At 38.1% G+C, this 16,813-nt stretch overlaps 9 protein-coding genes across 9 annotated transcripts; 3 read left to right on the forward strand and 6 right to left on the reverse strand.

Annotated features, from left to right (window-relative positions):
- Positions 1-5: 5 nt before the first annotated feature.
- CDC16 (anaphase promoting complex subunit CDC16) lies at positions 6-2,387 on the reverse strand (the record flags this gene model as incomplete). Its single annotated transcript, XM_056223882.1, has 1 exon — positions 6-2,387. The coding sequence occupies one exon, from the start codon at positions 2,385-2,387 to the stop codon at positions 6-8; it is 2,382 nt and encodes a 793-aa protein (XP_056077856.1).
- Positions 2,388-2,595: 208 nt separating this feature from the next.
- MAK11 (Mak11p) lies at positions 2,596-3,843 on the reverse strand (the record flags this gene model as incomplete). The annotated part of the gene is made up of 1 exon (XM_056223883.1): positions 2,596-3,843. One exon carries the CDS (start codon positions 3,841-3,843, stop codon positions 2,596-2,598), a length of 1,248 nt encoding a protein of 415 aa, XP_056077857.1.
- Positions 3,844-4,088: 245 nt separating this feature from the next.
- On the reverse strand, positions 4,089-7,334 carry SPT23 (Spt23p; the record flags this gene model as incomplete). The annotated part of the gene is made up of 1 exon (XM_056223884.1): positions 4,089-7,334. One exon carries the CDS (start codon positions 7,332-7,334, stop codon positions 4,089-4,091), a length of 3,246 nt encoding a protein of 1,081 aa, XP_056077858.1.
- A 488-nt stretch (positions 7,335-7,822) lies between these two features.
- On the forward strand, positions 7,823-8,773 carry RAM2 (bifunctional protein farnesyltransferase/protein geranylgeranyltransferase; the record flags this gene model as incomplete). The annotated part of the gene is made up of 1 exon (XM_056223885.1): positions 7,823-8,773. The coding sequence occupies one exon, from the start codon at positions 7,823-7,825 to the stop codon at positions 8,771-8,773; it is 951 nt and encodes a 316-aa protein (XP_056077859.1).
- A 61-nt stretch (positions 8,774-8,834) lies between these two features.
- MCO12 (Mco12p) lies at positions 8,835-9,125 on the reverse strand (the record flags this gene model as incomplete). Its single annotated transcript, XM_056223887.1, has 1 exon — positions 8,835-9,125. The coding sequence occupies one exon, from the start codon at positions 9,123-9,125 to the stop codon at positions 8,835-8,837; it is 291 nt and encodes a 96-aa protein (XP_056077860.1).
- A 225-nt stretch (positions 9,126-9,350) lies between these two features.
- On the forward strand, positions 9,351-10,340 carry SWD2 (WD-repeat containing protein SWD2; the record flags this gene model as incomplete). Its single annotated transcript, XM_056223888.1, has 1 exon — positions 9,351-10,340. One exon carries the CDS (start codon positions 9,351-9,353, stop codon positions 10,338-10,340), a length of 990 nt encoding a protein of 329 aa, XP_056077861.1.
- Positions 10,341-10,443: 103 nt separating this feature from the next.
- HCS1 (ATP-dependent 5'-3' DNA helicase HCS1) lies at positions 10,444-12,495 on the reverse strand (the record flags this gene model as incomplete). Its single annotated transcript, XM_056223889.1, has 1 exon — positions 10,444-12,495. One exon carries the CDS (start codon positions 12,493-12,495, stop codon positions 10,444-10,446), a length of 2,052 nt encoding a protein of 683 aa, XP_056077862.1.
- Positions 12,496-12,702: 207 nt separating this feature from the next.
- Positions 12,703-13,227, reverse strand: ATP7 (F1F0 ATP synthase subunit d; the record flags this gene model as incomplete). Its single annotated transcript, XM_056223890.1, has 1 exon — positions 12,703-13,227. One exon carries the CDS (start codon positions 13,225-13,227, stop codon positions 12,703-12,705), a length of 525 nt encoding a protein of 174 aa, XP_056077863.1.
- Positions 13,228-13,763: 536 nt separating this feature from the next.
- PUT3 (Put3p) lies at positions 13,764-16,742 on the forward strand (the record flags this gene model as incomplete). Its single annotated transcript, XM_056223891.1, has 1 exon — positions 13,764-16,742. One exon carries the CDS (start codon positions 13,764-13,766, stop codon positions 16,740-16,742), a length of 2,979 nt encoding a protein of 992 aa, XP_056077864.1.
- Between the last annotated feature and the right edge of the window lie 71 nt (positions 16,743-16,813).

The raw sequence follows: 16,813 nt of genomic DNA on the forward strand, positions 1-16,813 counted from the left end.
GCACCTTATTCCAGCTCCATATCTGCATCAAAGTCATCGTCGACATTAGCAGTGCCATTTTTGAGATTGCCGCCTCCACTTTTAAGAGCATCATTAATTGGGTCAAAGATCTCATTTCGTGTTCTCAACCTTTTAGTCATGTTGGCGGGGTCGTAGGCCAATGAAGATCTTTTTTTATTGATGGAGGCCTTGTCCTTACTTGCCTGACTCATTAAATTCGACTTGTCAATAAGTGGGTGACTGGCATCCAATGATAATGTCACGTTCAGTTCTAGGGCGTTCTTCAACAGCGTTGTTGCAGATGCATTATTAGGCTTTAGATATAATGACTTGTGCAAATGATCGATGGCCTTCTGTAATTTTTTCGTTTTTAAATACAAATAACCTAATGAGCAATGGATTTCTGAATTTTTATCATTCTTCTCTAAGACACATTTGAAACATTTGATGGCAATTTCGTTCTCATTCAGCTTCCTATATGTGTGACCTAGATTTAATTGAATCGATATTGTCGTCCTTGAACTTGGATCAAGATCTTTCACCACTTCCAACGCTTTCTTCAAGTACTTCTTGGCTTTGACGAATTCATTTTTCTTAAAATACATTACACCCATTTCATTGAGTACTAAGGGATCGTTCGGACAGATGTCATATGCCAGAACGAAATAAGATTCTGCTAAGTTGAGTGAGTTCATGGCCATGAATTGCATCCCGAGAAATAGTTTCGGTAAGTGCATTCCTGGGAAGAATCTGGATGCGGTAGAATATGCTGTTAATGCTTGGTCTTGTTCGCCTTCTAGGGCGTACGTGTGTGCAAACCCTAGCCATGCAGCAGCAAAACTTGGATCCAGTATTGATGATTTAGAATAGTATTTCTGTGCTTCGCTTATCCTGTCCAGACACATATAATAAGTGGCGACGCTGAACCATGTTATCGCAGATTTCGGAAAAGTTTCTGCTAACCGATGTGATAGAAGAAAAAGCTTATTCTTATTTGATAATTCATAAAGGCATCCGATATATGTTGGTAGAATGTTCGTATTAAATTCATCATTCTCCAAAACCGCTTCGCATAACTCCAAGCATTCGTTGAACTTGCACTGTGTGTAAAAAATATCCATTCTACTTCTTATGACATCTACATTGTCAGCTAATTTGTAATCCTTCGTTAAAATCTCATTTGATTTTATTATATCATCCGTATTAATATATTTGGATAGGTTGATCTTGTAAAGATTCTTCATGATCTCTTTATCTTCACCGAACTCTTTGAAATCTAAAGAATGGAACAAATCCCATTCCTCCTGTGGAGTTAGCAGATTCTTAGATAAGAGCATTTCAAAAGCTTCAAAATTTTTGATATCCACCAAGATGGCTTCACGAAGGGCGTCCCTAGCTTTATTAAAATTATTTTGCGCAAAGTATATTTTACCTCTGAGGAAACATAATGATGATTCCATCTTTATACCGCCGTCAGTAACTGGCTGCGACGTGTAGCTATTGCTGCCATTATTGCTCGTGGCATTTGCAGCTGTTGTAATTGGATCCTCACTGAATGGATTGTATTCGCCTATGACATCGAGAGCTTCATCAAATCTTTGTAACTTCACAAAGGAAAGTCCCAATAAATATCGACAAAGAATATTAATTCCATCCAAATTGTTTTTAGTAATAAGTTCCACGGCTCTTACATACTGATTATTATTGTAATAAACTTGGCCCAACCAAAAGGCATCATCAGGATCGTTCGAAATAGTGTACACTTTATCAGCAATATATTCTGCTGTCCTACACATATGCTGCATCAATGCGTCAAACCTCCAAAGTCTCAACCTCTCTATAGCTGATAATTCAGAGACATCAAGTTGAGTTGCAGTAGTTGTTGTCGTTAATGTCGTAGTCGTCAGTGGCCCATTATTCCCTAGTTTGTTCTCTCGGTCATTATTAGTATTCACAGTTGTATCACCATTGTTGTCATTATCATCATCATCAAGCGTTCCATTAACCGAATCCTTGTACTCGCGCTGTAAACTCACTTTTCTTAATGTGGACGGTATCGTAGAACCAAACATGCTATTCTTAGACATGGATGCTAACAAATTATTGTCGTTTGCATTATTGCTCGTGGTGGAAATAGGATTGGCTGATGGCTGATGCGGAGTCATAATATTCGCCTGCAACTTCTGTAATAAAGGGCTATTTGCCAATGACTGATATGGACTAGTGGCCGTATTAGTTCTGTTCCAGGGTTGCAGATGATCATTGGAAGCATCGATTGGTAAACTCTGTTGTGTCCTTGCTACAGATGCATTAGAAACAAAGGGAGAGGCGGCTAATGTAGAATTATGTTGCGAGTGCTGCTCTGAAGGGGACATGGGATTCCTCATAAATACTCTGTTTGTCTATCTTATAACCTGTTATGACTTTTGACTTTATCAGCTATGATTTAAGCCTTTCCACAAATTACAATGACAGTAACAATAATAAAGACAGATCGATATATCATCTTGAACGATTAAGATAATTTATGCCTCTGTCATATATAAACTAATATAATATACCTTAATGGTGTGCTATATACGAGTACAAACACATTTATTCGAGTTCCACAGACACTTTTCTATTCTTTAGTTTCTTCTGCTTCTTTCTATTTTGTTTCTTCTTCTCACCAAACATTATCTTCTTTATTTCTTCGGTATCACTTTCTGCTTCACTTTGCTCACCTAGTTCGGCTGTTTCAGCTCCTCTTTTCTTCATTGTACTGTATTTCTCGATGCTTTCGTCGCATAATGTTAAACAATTTAGCCTTTCTCCACAGTCATAAACTGCTACTTGTTCTTTTGTAGACATATCCCATACAACAATCTTACCATCAGAACCAATGGTTACTAAGTAGGTACCAAATTCATTTGTATAGAACTTGAAATCTTTGATACGGTTTGTGTGGCCTAATAATGAGAAAGATGGGCTGATTTTTTCGTCAACCTTTTCGTCTTCTTGGTCTTTTCCATTTTCTTCAACTTTTTCGAATAGTTTTTCACAAGAATAGAAATGAACATTACCATCGCTAATACCGACAGAAAGATATTCCTTATTATCGAACGGTAGGATGTGAGTTTCAAGATGCATGAGAGTTTTTCTGTCAAAAGGTATTTCTTTGAACACTTTGGCTGATTCAGTTTCATAAATAAGGACCCTATCCCTCAATCCAACGGCAAAATAATCACCCTTAGCACCTAACCATCTAACGCAGGTTCCGTTTGTATTGTACTTTCTTAATTTTAGTACAGCGGCGTTTCTTAAAGTCATCAGGTTCCAAAGACGTATAGAATGGTCATCACTAACACTTATTGCGATTCTATTGGTGGGATGGATGTCGATATCATTAACTCTAGCAGTATGTCCCTTTAATTTCCCCATTGTTTCCCAATCCTTAACTCTCCAAACCATGATCTTGTGATCTTCTGATGCTGATAATAGCCATTTACTATTCTTACCTTTTGTCGCAACAGTAGAGTCTTCGCTGGAGGAAGCTGGATGCGAAAATTGCAAAGCAGTAATAGAACCCTGATGGCTTAACAACGTACCCAGTTCCTTTCTTTTTTGCAAATCATAAATTCTGATGTGTTCGTCATTCGATCCGGAAACTAAGTATCTTCTAGACACAGCTAAACATTTAATACTCAATGAATGAGCTTGAAAATGAAATACCGGCATAAAATGTGGTGTCTTTGCCACATCATCTTTCTTTTGCGTTGGAATATCTAAAGACAAGCATAAGATATTGTGCTCATATGAGCCCACAATAATACGAAATTGGTTCTTGCCACCTATGTCACTCATTTTCACGCACAGATTCCTTGTTAAGCTCTTGTAATAACCTTGAGATGAGGTACGATGAGTTTTCAATTTTTCCTGTAGCTGAAAAATTTTCGGCCTTGATCTTAACTCAATTATCTTATGAAAAAAAAGCTAAAGAAAGAATAATATAATTTGGTAACTATTAACATAAAAAAAAGTAAAAATAATGCAAAGTGGTGAAAAAGAATCTATATAGTTTGAAGCTTACGTAGCTAGAAGGAATGTCTTTAATTTGCCCGCATGTCATTTAGAATGTTATTGTTTTGAAAGTTCGATAATTGCATTTTGAAAGAGGCTTTCATTCTTTCATTGCCTAATAGAACCTTGGCTAACCCAATTCTCAAGTACTCCTGGACTATTTTGGATAGATTATGAAACATGTCATCATCCTTACCCAACTTTGATAATGTGAAACATATTAATAATACCAAGGTCAATGGGATCCAAAAGAATAACAGCATCTTATCATTCTGAAAGTTCTGCTTCTTAGAGATTGTATTAAATCCAATCTGTAGTGCTTCCAACTCATCATCTTCGGAAGAAGTTTGAGGATCGTCCACGATTATTTGAGTATAATTAGACCCAATTTCAACAGATTTACTACCGGTTTCCCAATTTTTGGACTTTTTTGGGAACAAATCTTCGTACGTGGGTAGTTCGTCATTTAGACGAGTTAACATCCTGTTCCATAGAGAATCATCCTGCTCCGCACTAGTTTTAGTACTTTTTCGATGCTGATTATCCTCGGAAGAAGCGTCCTTGATTTTATGGGAATTGAAGAACTCCAAAGCAATCTCATCTGAAGACGACTCGCAGTCACTAATATCATAACCTGAATCCGAATCCATGATCGCAAATGACGCATTGTCATTGCAATTTGGTGGTTCAGAAGTAGGAACAGAAGAGTTTATTGGGAAGTAATTTCTTTCTTGTTCATGGTCAACATCGTCATCAAATAAGCTTGAATTAAAGCTTGATTGGGATGCGTTCCTCTCGAATGGTTGACTATGAACGAAGACGGTCGTACTTTTAGTCAACTTGGTCAAAATATCATCAAACAGAGCGGTTTCATAATTAGGGTACCTTGTTTTGTTAACGGTGTAGTTCATCAGGAAGAATTGTTTAGCAACGAAGCCGTTTTTAGTTTTCTTCATAAAATTCACGTTGCATTCTAGCAATAGTCTTATAATTCTCAAGTCCCCATTGATGCATGCCATATGTAATGGGGTAAAACCAAACACATCTTGATCGTTTAAGTGCGAACCATATTTGATTAGTAATGACACGAGACTGTAACAGTTATTGAATGCCGCCAGGTGTAGTAAAGTTCTACCTCTGACATCACACATGGATAGATTGACGGTGGAAAGATTATTGTTTTTTTTGAATGATCTAATAACCTCAATAATTAGTTGTTCATCGTTTATGTTTCGCATCATACTTGTGTATGAATTTGGAGAAATGTTTTGTGTCCCGGATCTTGCATTATTGTTTGATGTTGACGAATCGCTGCCAACAATTCTCTTCGCAATATTTCTGGCATCTTCTAATTTGCCATTCATTTTTAGACCCACAATCTGTAGAGCCAACTCAATCAGCTGCCTGTCGGTATCATCCACATAAGTGAAAATTGCTTTATCACCAGTATACTTGTTCGAATGCAGAATATCATTACCACTGTTATTGGTAGAAATACTAGTATTGCTATTGTTTCTCATAGACGCTTCATTCGAATCCACAATAGTAACCAATACCGGTCCAGGTTTAGATGATGGCGGCAAATAAGTTACCATTGTAGACTCGTTCCAGCATTGACTGGACAACGCTATGTTTTCGCCAAACTTGATGATTAAGCCCTGCTTAAAGTTTGAGCCGAGTAGAGTTACTTCTATACCTCCGTTGACAGAACCTTGAGCAGGAATGACACGTTGAATAGAAGGCTTGTTATTGAGGGGCATGGAAAAGCTGCTGTGGTTGGACACATGTTTAGAGGAGTCGACAAAGTTTTGAGGAAGACGAGAAAACGAGCTAGGAGTAGACATAAAGGGTTCGTTTGTCGAACGCTGTCTCTTGCTACTGTTTCTTACAGAAGTCGTACTGAAATCACTAGTTAGCGTGGTGAGAGCGGGATTCGACGAGCTATTGCGACCTGTGGAAGACCAGGAATCTAGTGAATGATGGAAATTGTTATCGTTGTTGCTCGAAAAATGAATATCTGAAAAAGAATGGTTGCTGTCTTCACTTGAAGACTTCGGTGACGGAAAGTGTCTGTCATTGTTGTTTGTTGCGGTAATATTATTAATATTGTTTTTAAAATTGTTGTCATTTTTATTGTTATTGTCATCGTTATTACAATTGCCATCAAGAATGAAATTAGAGGAAATAACGAAGTTTTTATTGTTTAGAGGTATAGGAAATTCAGATGGAAAGTTCAAGTCACTTTGCGGGGATGAGAAAGACCGAGTGTCATTTGTCATCGGTGACACCTGGGCATTGTTTGTACTAGTCGGAGTAGTGGTGTTGCTAGCATTTTTTTTGTCCATGATCATTATAGGATCGGTTATTGTTTTGGCCAAAATGTCGCCGTTATGGTCCTTCAAGAGGAATAAGACCACAAACCCATTAGTCGCTTTGTGGTGTCTGCAGTAACAGACGATTCTTGTCGGTAGGTCAAAATTAGCAGCGTTAGAGCTACCGTCCAAACCGTTATTACTAACGATAAAAAGTTGTTTACTATTGAATATAATTGCTCTTTTGTTTTCGTTATTCTGCCAGATGGAGTTGTCGTTTAAGCCGGACTTCCTTCTTGAAGCTCTTCTTTTCTCTCGGTTGGTACACCTATTACAAACGTACGTCTGTTTATAGTTATTACTGTTGCTGTTAGAGGCGCACAAGAGAAATGCGTCCAGGAAAAGAGTCCTCTCGCTAATATCCTTATTGGTTATCGCCAAGTTGGTAGGATCATCTGAACTCGTGAAAAACTTGTCCTTCGCTATACAATCAGAAGGTAAATGAAGAAAGAAATTTTTTCTTGAATGTGAGTTTTTAATTCGAAAGCTTAACTTCATCTGAGTTTCTACTCTAGAGACCTTGGGTAACCCAATTATTTCCAGAGACAATGGCAGAGATTGCGGGTTAATGTTAACAAAATCCAGTGGATTGGCGTATGGCGTCCTCAGAGGCAGCTTCCTGCCGAACTGGATGTGTCGATCAAGTAATCCCTGCAGAGATTGGACATCATCCCTCAGCTCCTCTTCATTTTCCTTAACGGGTGCAATGGTTGTTGCCGCCATTATTTTTTCCTGGTTGGAAGATAACAAACCGGGGTCTTGCATAGAGGACACAGGGTTAAGCAGAGCAATATCCAGTAATTCTGATTCTAGCAGATCCAAGTCCGGAGTCCCACCGTTACGCTGTATATCGGTGTTGTAGCTGTGAAGCAGCGCGGGAACGTTTCCAGTCCCACTCATCATTTTTATGGATGTATTATTAGCGCAATTCAATAAGATGATGCTTTAGAGTACTGCAGTTTGGTTATATGAATGTCTCTCGCTGACCTTTTCAACTCTTGCGATCATCCTGCTTGGTGGTTGCTCCTTGCCGTTAAAACGAAGACGAAAAAAGCGGGAATATAGTAAAGTCACCTCGCACGAGCTTAGAAAAGAGCAGCAATAGAGAGAATAACCGATAATGCCAGGCCTTTCAGAGTCCTGTAGTGTCCTGTAGCCACCATGTTGCTACCCATGTGCGTGTTAGAGTACTGAGAGGCTTCCCCTCGATATTGGAGTGTCCAACAGTGCTCGCGCCACGTTTTAACTAGTCCTCGTGATAAAACACATCGAGCTAGTTTCGCTTTTGGCATTCTCACAATTTGGTTCTTAACTGTCGGTGCAGTCTTAATGTAACACTACTACGCTATGGTATATTATCTCGAGTGCTGGGAAATAGCGGATCATTGACAATGGAACAGTACGACTATTCAGATATTAAACCATTACCCATTCTGACAGACCAGCAGGATGAACTGTGCCGGATCATGTATACGGAGGACTATAAGCAGTTGATGGGACTTGCAAGAGCTTTGATCAGCGTCAACGAACTGTCAGCCAGGGCGTTACAGCTCACAGCCCAGGTGATCGATGTGGCGCCGGCGTTTTATACCATATGGAACTATAGATTCAATATCACCAGACACATGATGACAGAATCCGACGATACCGTCTCGTACTTGAACAAAGAACTAGACTGGCTGGATGAGGTCACGCTGAACAATCCTAAGAACTACCAGATCTGGTCGTATAGACAATCTCTTTTGAAGTTGCATCCCTCTCCCTCTTTTAAAAGAGAACTGCCCATCCTGAAACTCATGATTGATGACGACTCTAAGAATTATCACGTTTGGTCGTATAGGAAGTGGTGTTGTTTGTTCTTCAACAATTTTCAGCATGAACTTGCTTATACCAGTAAGCTCATTGAGTTGGACATCTATAACAACAGCGCATGGACTCATAGGATGTTTTACTGGGTGAACTTCAAGGATGTGGCTTCAGAAGTGGAATTGGCGGATGAGCTCCAGTACACTATGGACAAGATCCAATTGGTCCCGCAAAATATAAGTTCGTGGACCTATTTCCGTGGGTTCCAAGAGCTCTTTCATAATAAGATTCAACGGGAAAGTGAAGTGGTCCAGTTTGCCACTTCCTTCATTGCGAGCGTATTGTCATTACCAATTGACTTACCACAGGATCTGCCTGAGATCGAGTCCTCATATGCGCTAGAATTTCTGGCAAATCACTGGAGTGCAGACCCACGTACCCAAGACAGCGCTGTCAAAGCCTATAGCTTGCTAGCAATCAAGTATGATCCCATTAGAAAAAACTTGTGGCATCATAAGATAAATAAACTGAACTGATTATATGTAAGCACTTTATTTGTACGAATATATTTATGTGTGAGCGTGTATGCACGTAGCCTTAGTCTAGTTCCACGAACCTACTACTGTTCTGAGACCCCCTTCGTTTTGTTCCCCTGTCGTTGATTCGTCCAAACCCATCCTCGTTCAATTGCTTCCTGAAAAACTTCGAACGTTTGGCCATATTTAGCGTCCTTGAATAGCACATCTCTCCCCAGGACAGATATCTGTGGATCCAACCACCCAATTGATATTGGTTGTAAAAAAATATCATGCCCGTTTCCCTTCTTATTGCTGACAGGAGCATCGCTACCAATGTCCCTTCTACTACCCACCTTATCATTCCCAGCATCCTAAAAGGTACTTGGCGTTTTAATCTTCGCTTTTCCTTTACTTTGCACTTTGCCCTTGAGCTGTAACTGTTTCTTATTTTGATACCTTTTTTTTAACCTGTTTTTCTCTTCTGTAGTCAACTGCTACTTAATGCAATGGAAAAGAAAGGAAAAAAAATACAAGAGTAAATATAACAAGCAAAGCGTAAACGACTACGCCTTTTCTCTGTTTACCTCAACTGACAATGACTACTGTGTCCATTAGTAAACCCAGCCTGCTGAAGTTCAAACATGTTAAGAGCTTTCAACCGCAAGAAAAAGACTACGGGCCGGTAACCTCATTAAATTTCGACGATAATGGTCAATTTCTGCTGACCTCTTCTTCTAACGATACAATGCAACTGTATAGTGCCACGAATTGCAAATTTCTGGATACGATTGCCTCTAAGAAATATGGCTGCCACTCCGCTATCTTCACGCATGCACAAAACGAATGCATCTACTCTTCCACGATGAAAAATTTCGATATTAAATACCTTAATCTAGAGACGAACCAATATCTAAGGTATTTTTCCGGTCATGGTGCTTTAGTGAATGACTTAAAGATGAACCCAGTAAATGATACTTTTCTGTCTTCATCCTATGATGAATCTGTTAGGCTTTGGGATTTGAAAATTTCTAAACCGCAAGTAATTATACCAAGTCTCGTACCAAATTGTATCGCATATGACCCAAGTGGTCTCGTTTTTGCATTGGGAAACCCGGAAAATTTTGAAATTGGGCTATATAACCTGAAGAAGATTCAGGAGGGTCCCTTTTTAATAATCAAAATCAACGATTCGTCTTTCAACCAGTGGAATAAACTAGAATTTTCCAACAATGGGAAGTATTTATTGGTTGGTTCGTCGATGGGAAAACACTTGATCTTCGACGCATTCACTGGTCAACAATTATTTGAACTAATAGGGACAAGAGCGTTCCCTATTAGAGAATTTTTAGATTCCGGATCTGCCTGCTTTACACCAGACGGTGAATTTGTCCTTGGGACGGATTATGATGGTAAGATTGCTATCTGGAATCATTCAGATTCAATAAGTAACAAGATATTAAAACCACAAGGATTTATTCCCTGTGTTTCTCATGAGACTTGCCCCAGGTCAATTGCATTTAACCCTAAATATTCTATGTTTGTTACCGCAGACGAGACAGTAGATTTTTACGTTTACGATGAATGACTAGTGCGCTGATACGCTTGGAAGTAAAATATGAAACGAACACTTTGTTTTCATTGTATATCTACGTATATCTACGTATATTCTATACACCTCATATATGCCCTTATAGATAATCGTCAATGTTAGGGTACCTTACGTCAGCGTTTTCTTCACACCATTCTGACCAACATTTCAGATATTTGTTACCGCATCTTTGTAGCACTTCTATATTTCCAACAACAACTAGTTGTCTTCTCGGTCTTGTCATGGCGACGTTCAGTCTTCTTTCCTCCTTCAGAAAACCAACTTCAAATTTTTCATTGCTACGAACTAAACTCAATATAATGACATCCTTTTCACGGCCTTGGAACCCATCCACAGTTGATATTTCAATATCAGCTAATTTTAACTCGTCATGGATTAACTTTTTTAAATGTGAAACTTGCGCATTATATGGAGAGATAACACCTATAGAGTCCTGCGGGACGTTTAAAGACCTCAAGGTCTCGATGTGTTCTTTCACAATGGCGACTTCGCCCTCATTATACTTGGATCCAAGAATAGTGGCTTCATCTTCAGTTTCCTGAAATTCATCGCCTTGCGTATCATACCAAATTAGAGGTAGTTTCGTATCGGCGTCATCTGATGATGACGCTGCGTCAACTGTCGGTAGGTCTATCAAAAGTCGGTTTGCCACCGCTGCATCCGCCAATAACTTTCCATTATACATTGAGTGCGATGAGAATTGCATGATTTTTTCATTCATCCTATATTGAACGTTAAGGAATTTCACCATCTCTTTTTTCGGGAATATTTTGATTAATCTGTCAAACAATGTTGTTTCCAGATTGTGAATAACATTTTGGTCGTCTTCCGTTTTGATTGTAGGCGGCAATTGTTTGTTGTCACCAGCAAGAATTAACTTTTGGAACTGATTCTGGTGGGAGATCAGTGGAATCCAGCATTGCGGTTCCATAGCCTGTGAAACTTCGTCAATGATCAATGTATCGAAAAGTTTGAAATTAGGATCATCTCTATAAAGAGAACATAGTTCTCTCGAAGATGATCCATGTAAAGTGGTAACCACTACCCTTGACTGGATAATCAAATCTTTAATTGTTTTGAACTCTCTTTTCTTTAAATCTCTGCGCAATAGTTTGATCTCGTTCCAATTTTCTTTACATTGTTTGTAGCTCTTCATTTTTTTGTTTTCCTGAATTAACTTATCTATCTCTTGGGAAATATCCCTCACAATAGTATTCTTTTTACTAAGTATATCAAGGGAGTGTCTCTTGTTAGAGTCTAATAACCTAGCAGGATGGCCGATTCTTAGTAATAAATTATTAGACACGAGAGGCGTTAGTCTCTCCAATATGGTATCCACAGAAATATTTGAAGGCCCACAAATTAATATTCTCTCTTCAGGATGTTTGATTAACAGTTGCTGAATTAATTCAATCAGAGTGAACGTTTTGCCCGTCCCTGGAGGACCATGTATAATGGTCAAGTCATTGTTAATGGCAAAATTTATAGCGATTTTTTGAGAATCATTCAAATCTGGGTTCAGGAAGGATTCGATTTTTTGAAGGTTGCTTGTGTTGGGGATAAAGGGACGCTCATGTACTAAATATTGTATAATTTTATCCTGTATTGGTGTGTTAAACTCAGATAGCTTCCTCATTGTCGATTCCATTCTCTTATATGTGACAACATTAGTGGTCTTCAAAATGTAAAGACTGTTATAGGAATAGAACGTGGTGGCGATAGCGTCTTGAGATTCTTCTAAAGAGATGGTAATTTGAGTATCGCTCATTCTGTATATAACGCCTGAACACTCCACTTGCTCCCCGTTGGAGTCATCAGATGCCTTTCCAGATTTGGCCCCAGATTTGTTCTTCGTCTTAGTTTTGGTAGGACGTATCAGAACAATGTCACCAACTTTAATATCGCCCCTTTGTATCTCGCCGTTTATTGCTAAGTTGGGCCCCAACTCCATATACAGTTTGCCAATGAGGCCAGACCTAATATTTTCTAAATGTATGTTATTTATTGCTAAGCCATTTTGCACCAATTGTTGAATAGATAGCGTTGTTAATAACCTAGAAGTTGTTTGAATGTCTTGATCACGTTCATGATTTATGCTTGATAAGAACTTAGATGCTAATTCTTTGTTCATCTTTCTCTATCCTTGTTTCCATGTCTCTTAAAGTGGAACTATTCATTGGTTCTTCTATTTTTCACTATACACGTAACCCACGAGATTTTCTCAAGGGCACATATATGTGTATGGCAGTAAGAATGTTTAATTATAATATTTGCTCGTTATATAAACCAGTGAAAGAAAGAACAGAATATGGTGTATTATATATATAGATCAAAGCTACTACATCACATTCAAATTACCGAATCTGTCCTTGTAACCAGGTACGTCCCATTTACCCTTCTTGACCATTTCTTCAACCTTAGCATCAATTTCAGGCTTGATTTTTACCAGATCGTCTACAGTTAACTCATCGAAAGGTCTGGCCGATTGAATATTATCTAGGGTACTCTGCAAATCTTTCAATTCCTTGGAAACCAAAGATTCTGTCTCCTTAGCGTTGCTCATTGCGTGCTTTTCAAAGGACTCAATTACTTGTAATTGTTTAGAGGCATTGATTTTGACCGGTTGATACTGCTTAACATAAGATTCTATTTTGTCAATGACTGAAGTGTTTTTCAACACAGATCTATAATGGCGGAAGTCTACTTCGGTTGGTTCACTTTGTAGCTCTAGTAGTTGTCTACGTGCTTCGTCATTTCTCTTTTTGAAACTCGACAATTGCGTAGCAGTTGAACCTGTTATACGTAGAGAAGAGATGACTTTTGCCCAGTCAAGTTTGTTAGCAGCGGATTTGGCCAAAGACATGGTGGTGGTAGAATGAAATATGAAAAGGTGGTTCTGCAGTTACGTGTGCAAAAATAATAAACTATTTCAATTTCGAACGATTGCTTGTATTACGTGCGAAAAATGTATACATATATTTATATAGAAAAGTATCTAAACTACTAATTATACGTTATACCAGGGCCTAAGCAGCAAGTAGTGAATGGTGTAACTTTTGCTTTTTGGGGGCATCAAGACCAGTACCCAATCAAATCGGAGAGAAAATAAGTTAAGTAACCCGTCTTGTGTCACATGATAAGCACGTGATATGAAATGCCACCCATACCTCCTTTGAGGTTGAGTCATAAATTATGTCATTGTAGACGGTTTTGCTTCGCGGCAATGAAAATGGCGAGAATTGGGGTAAACGAAAAAGTGTACTGTTTATCAAGTACTTAATGACATGTTTGACTTCGGCGGCAATTTGGCCCCTGCAAACAACGATAACTATAACGATAAATATAATACCAATCCTACTCCTTCATTAATAATTAGGTGAGACGATTCTGAACAGTTTAATGGTGACCGACCAAGATAGTGGGCATCCGATACTATCTAAGCAGCGAGCCTACGTGAATAAGCAACGGCAAGGAAGACAGCAAAGGTCATCTATCGCATGTCTTTCTTGCAGGAAACGTCATATCAAGTGTCCTGGTGGTAATCCATGCCAGAAATGTGTTGCGAGCAATGCCATATGCGAGTATTTGGAGCCGTCAAAAAAGATCGTTGTGTCGACAAAATATCTGCAGCAACTGCAAAAGGAGTTGAACGATAAAACTCAAGAGAATAATCGTTTAAGAGGCTTACTCTTGGAAAAGGCGGTTAACGCATGTTGCAAGGACAATGGTACAGGAAAGCACCCAAACAACGCGGCAACAAGTGACACGTTAGAAGTATCCAGTGCTCCAGCAGCGCCTGTATTTGATCTGCAATCCAATAGTAGCACTACATCCGATAATGATGGTGATGATGATGTGAACGGTACTAGCAGTGTAAATAATAATAATAATAATAATAATAAAGCTGTAGTTTCCCCTTTCAATAATAGACGCTACGATCATAGTTTGGAAAAATACTATAATAAATCGATACGTTTCTTTGCACAGCCGTCCAGTGCAAATGAAGAAAATAATAACAACACTGTTGACCGCGACGATGATGAAGATGATGAAGAGATATCGACAAATTTTGCCCAAAGGAGTGGTAGACTGATAGAATCTCACAATGGCTTCCACTATTTTGTAGGATCTTCTTCAATGACTTTATTTGGTTTGGAAATTCAATCTTTGGTTACAAAGTATATATCGGTCAAAAATTTCAGGCCTTTGCCAATAAACACCAAGAACGAGATTTTAAATTCAAACTTGAACCCGACCATAAGTTCCTTTATAAATTCAAATAACTATCTCTTTTCCTCCTACATCTTTTTAAATCCGATATCGAAAATTGTCAACTTAAACTCAATTAACGACAATTTGTCTCCATTGATGTTTAAAATAGTTTTGAATAAGGAGAAGGATGAAAACAACGGCCAAGGAGATGCAATACATTTTCAATTGCCTTCATATAATTACACGAAACTATTAATCGACTGTTTTATAAATTATAATGACGGTTGTTTCTACTTCTTCAACGAAGGTCTCGTTAAATGTGGAATTAACAAATTATACCTGGAAAATGAATGGCTGTACTATGATAATACCAAAAACACTTTGGACAATGAAAATGATCCAGTTTTACAAGCTGTTTGGTTCTGCAAAATTCTGTTGATTTTGGCAGTAGGTGAAATGTACTTGGGCTCCATTAATATTGAAATGTTGAAAAACTATTCTAATCAACCAAAATTGCCTGGTTCCAAATTCTTTCAAATGGGTTCTAAAATATTCAATTGTCTATTTTCCAGTGAAAGGTTAGAAAACGTGACTAAGAAGGGTGGTATTGAAGTCTTATTGCTCTACGCGTTTTTCTTACAAGTGGCCGATTACACCTTAGCTTCATATTTTTATTTTGGTCAGGCTTTAAGGACATGTTTGATTTTAGGTTTACATGTTGATTCGCAAAGCGATACTTTAACCAAATACGAAATTGAGCATCACAGGAGACTTTGGTGGACGGTTTACATGTTTGAAAGAATGCTTAGCTCGAAAGCCGGTTTGCCATTAAGTTTCACTGATTATACTATCTCTACAGCATTACCAGCAGATATCGATGATGAGACTATTGAGGGCAAGAATAATCAATATGTTTTCAGGAAAGCCGAACTGATTTCTAACTGCGTTACTATTGTGAAAATCAATGCCCAAATTTTAAGCAAATTGTATCAAAGGCAACCTGAAACCAACATCATAATAACTCTAAAAGTTGTTATTAAGCAGTTATTGGAATGGAGAAATAATTTATCTGATTCCTTACAGGTTGACTTCACGCAGAAGGATGAAGATTTCAAAATATCAAGGTTATCAACTAATATGTTTACGGAATACTTTCAAGGTATTAACTTGGCCATAAGGCCTTTATTATTTCATTTTGCATCCATTCAGTTGAAAAGGTTTAAGACAAGTAATACTTTCATTAACTTACAAAACTATTCTACCACAATATCTTCCTTGTTAACGTGCTCCCTACATGCTTCTGTTAACACCATCAGATCTCTGTGGAGCTTATTACAAAATAATATGCTTGCTATGTTCGGTTATATGGACAGAGAATATCTTTTTACCTCTTCTTGCACTTTATTGTTATTCAACACCGCCTTTGGTATTCATGAACAGACATTATATCATTTAGATCATTCTCTGGAAATCTTCACGCAAATGAGGAATTTAGGTAATATCCCGGCAGGGTTAAGAAGAGCACAGTTACTAACATTGATGGCAAATTTGGATTTCCATGGCATAATGAATGATTTGATCACCAAATACAACGATATTTTGAAATTTGATTCCATGAACTGTGAAAATGATAACATAGTGGATAATAACAATGAACCCAAAATAGAAAAGGAAAATGAGAAAGTTTACAAAGACACTAATCGCATTGACCCTTCAATTATAGACTCCGATAAATCAAAGTCCAGTGCAAATATAATCAAAAATGAATCTATTCCAGATATTGTCAACATACTTCCAGAAAGCACCAAGCAAACCATGAGTGGTTATAGTAATGGTGGTAATGATGTTAATGATATTAATGATATTAACACAGAACCGTCAACTTTTTTTGACATTATAACTGCAAGCTTGGAAAACTCATACCAAACCACCCTGACTAAAAAGGGATCCCAAGTCATGGAAAAAAACATGGATCAATTAGATTCTGTCCATAATTTAAATGATGATGACTTACAACAATTGTTAGAAGATTTGGGCAATATCGACCATTCTGATGAAAAACTTTGGAAAGAAATTACCGACCAAGCAATGTGGTTGGGCAATACTATGGATCCAACCGCTGCTGCTGGGAGTGAAATTGACTTTACCGATTATTTAGGACCCTGAGTACCGCTCAAAGAACAAAGAACGATATTTGGTTTCTTTGTTTACATATGCATATACCATACACATTCTCA

The sequence above is a fragment of the Saccharomyces mikatae genome (genome assembly GCF_947241705.1).
Source record: "Saccharomyces mikatae IFO 1815 strain IFO1815 genome assembly, chromosome: 11".
Taxonomy (NCBI): Eukaryota; Fungi; Ascomycota; class Saccharomycetes; order Saccharomycetales; family Saccharomycetaceae; genus Saccharomyces; species Saccharomyces mikatae.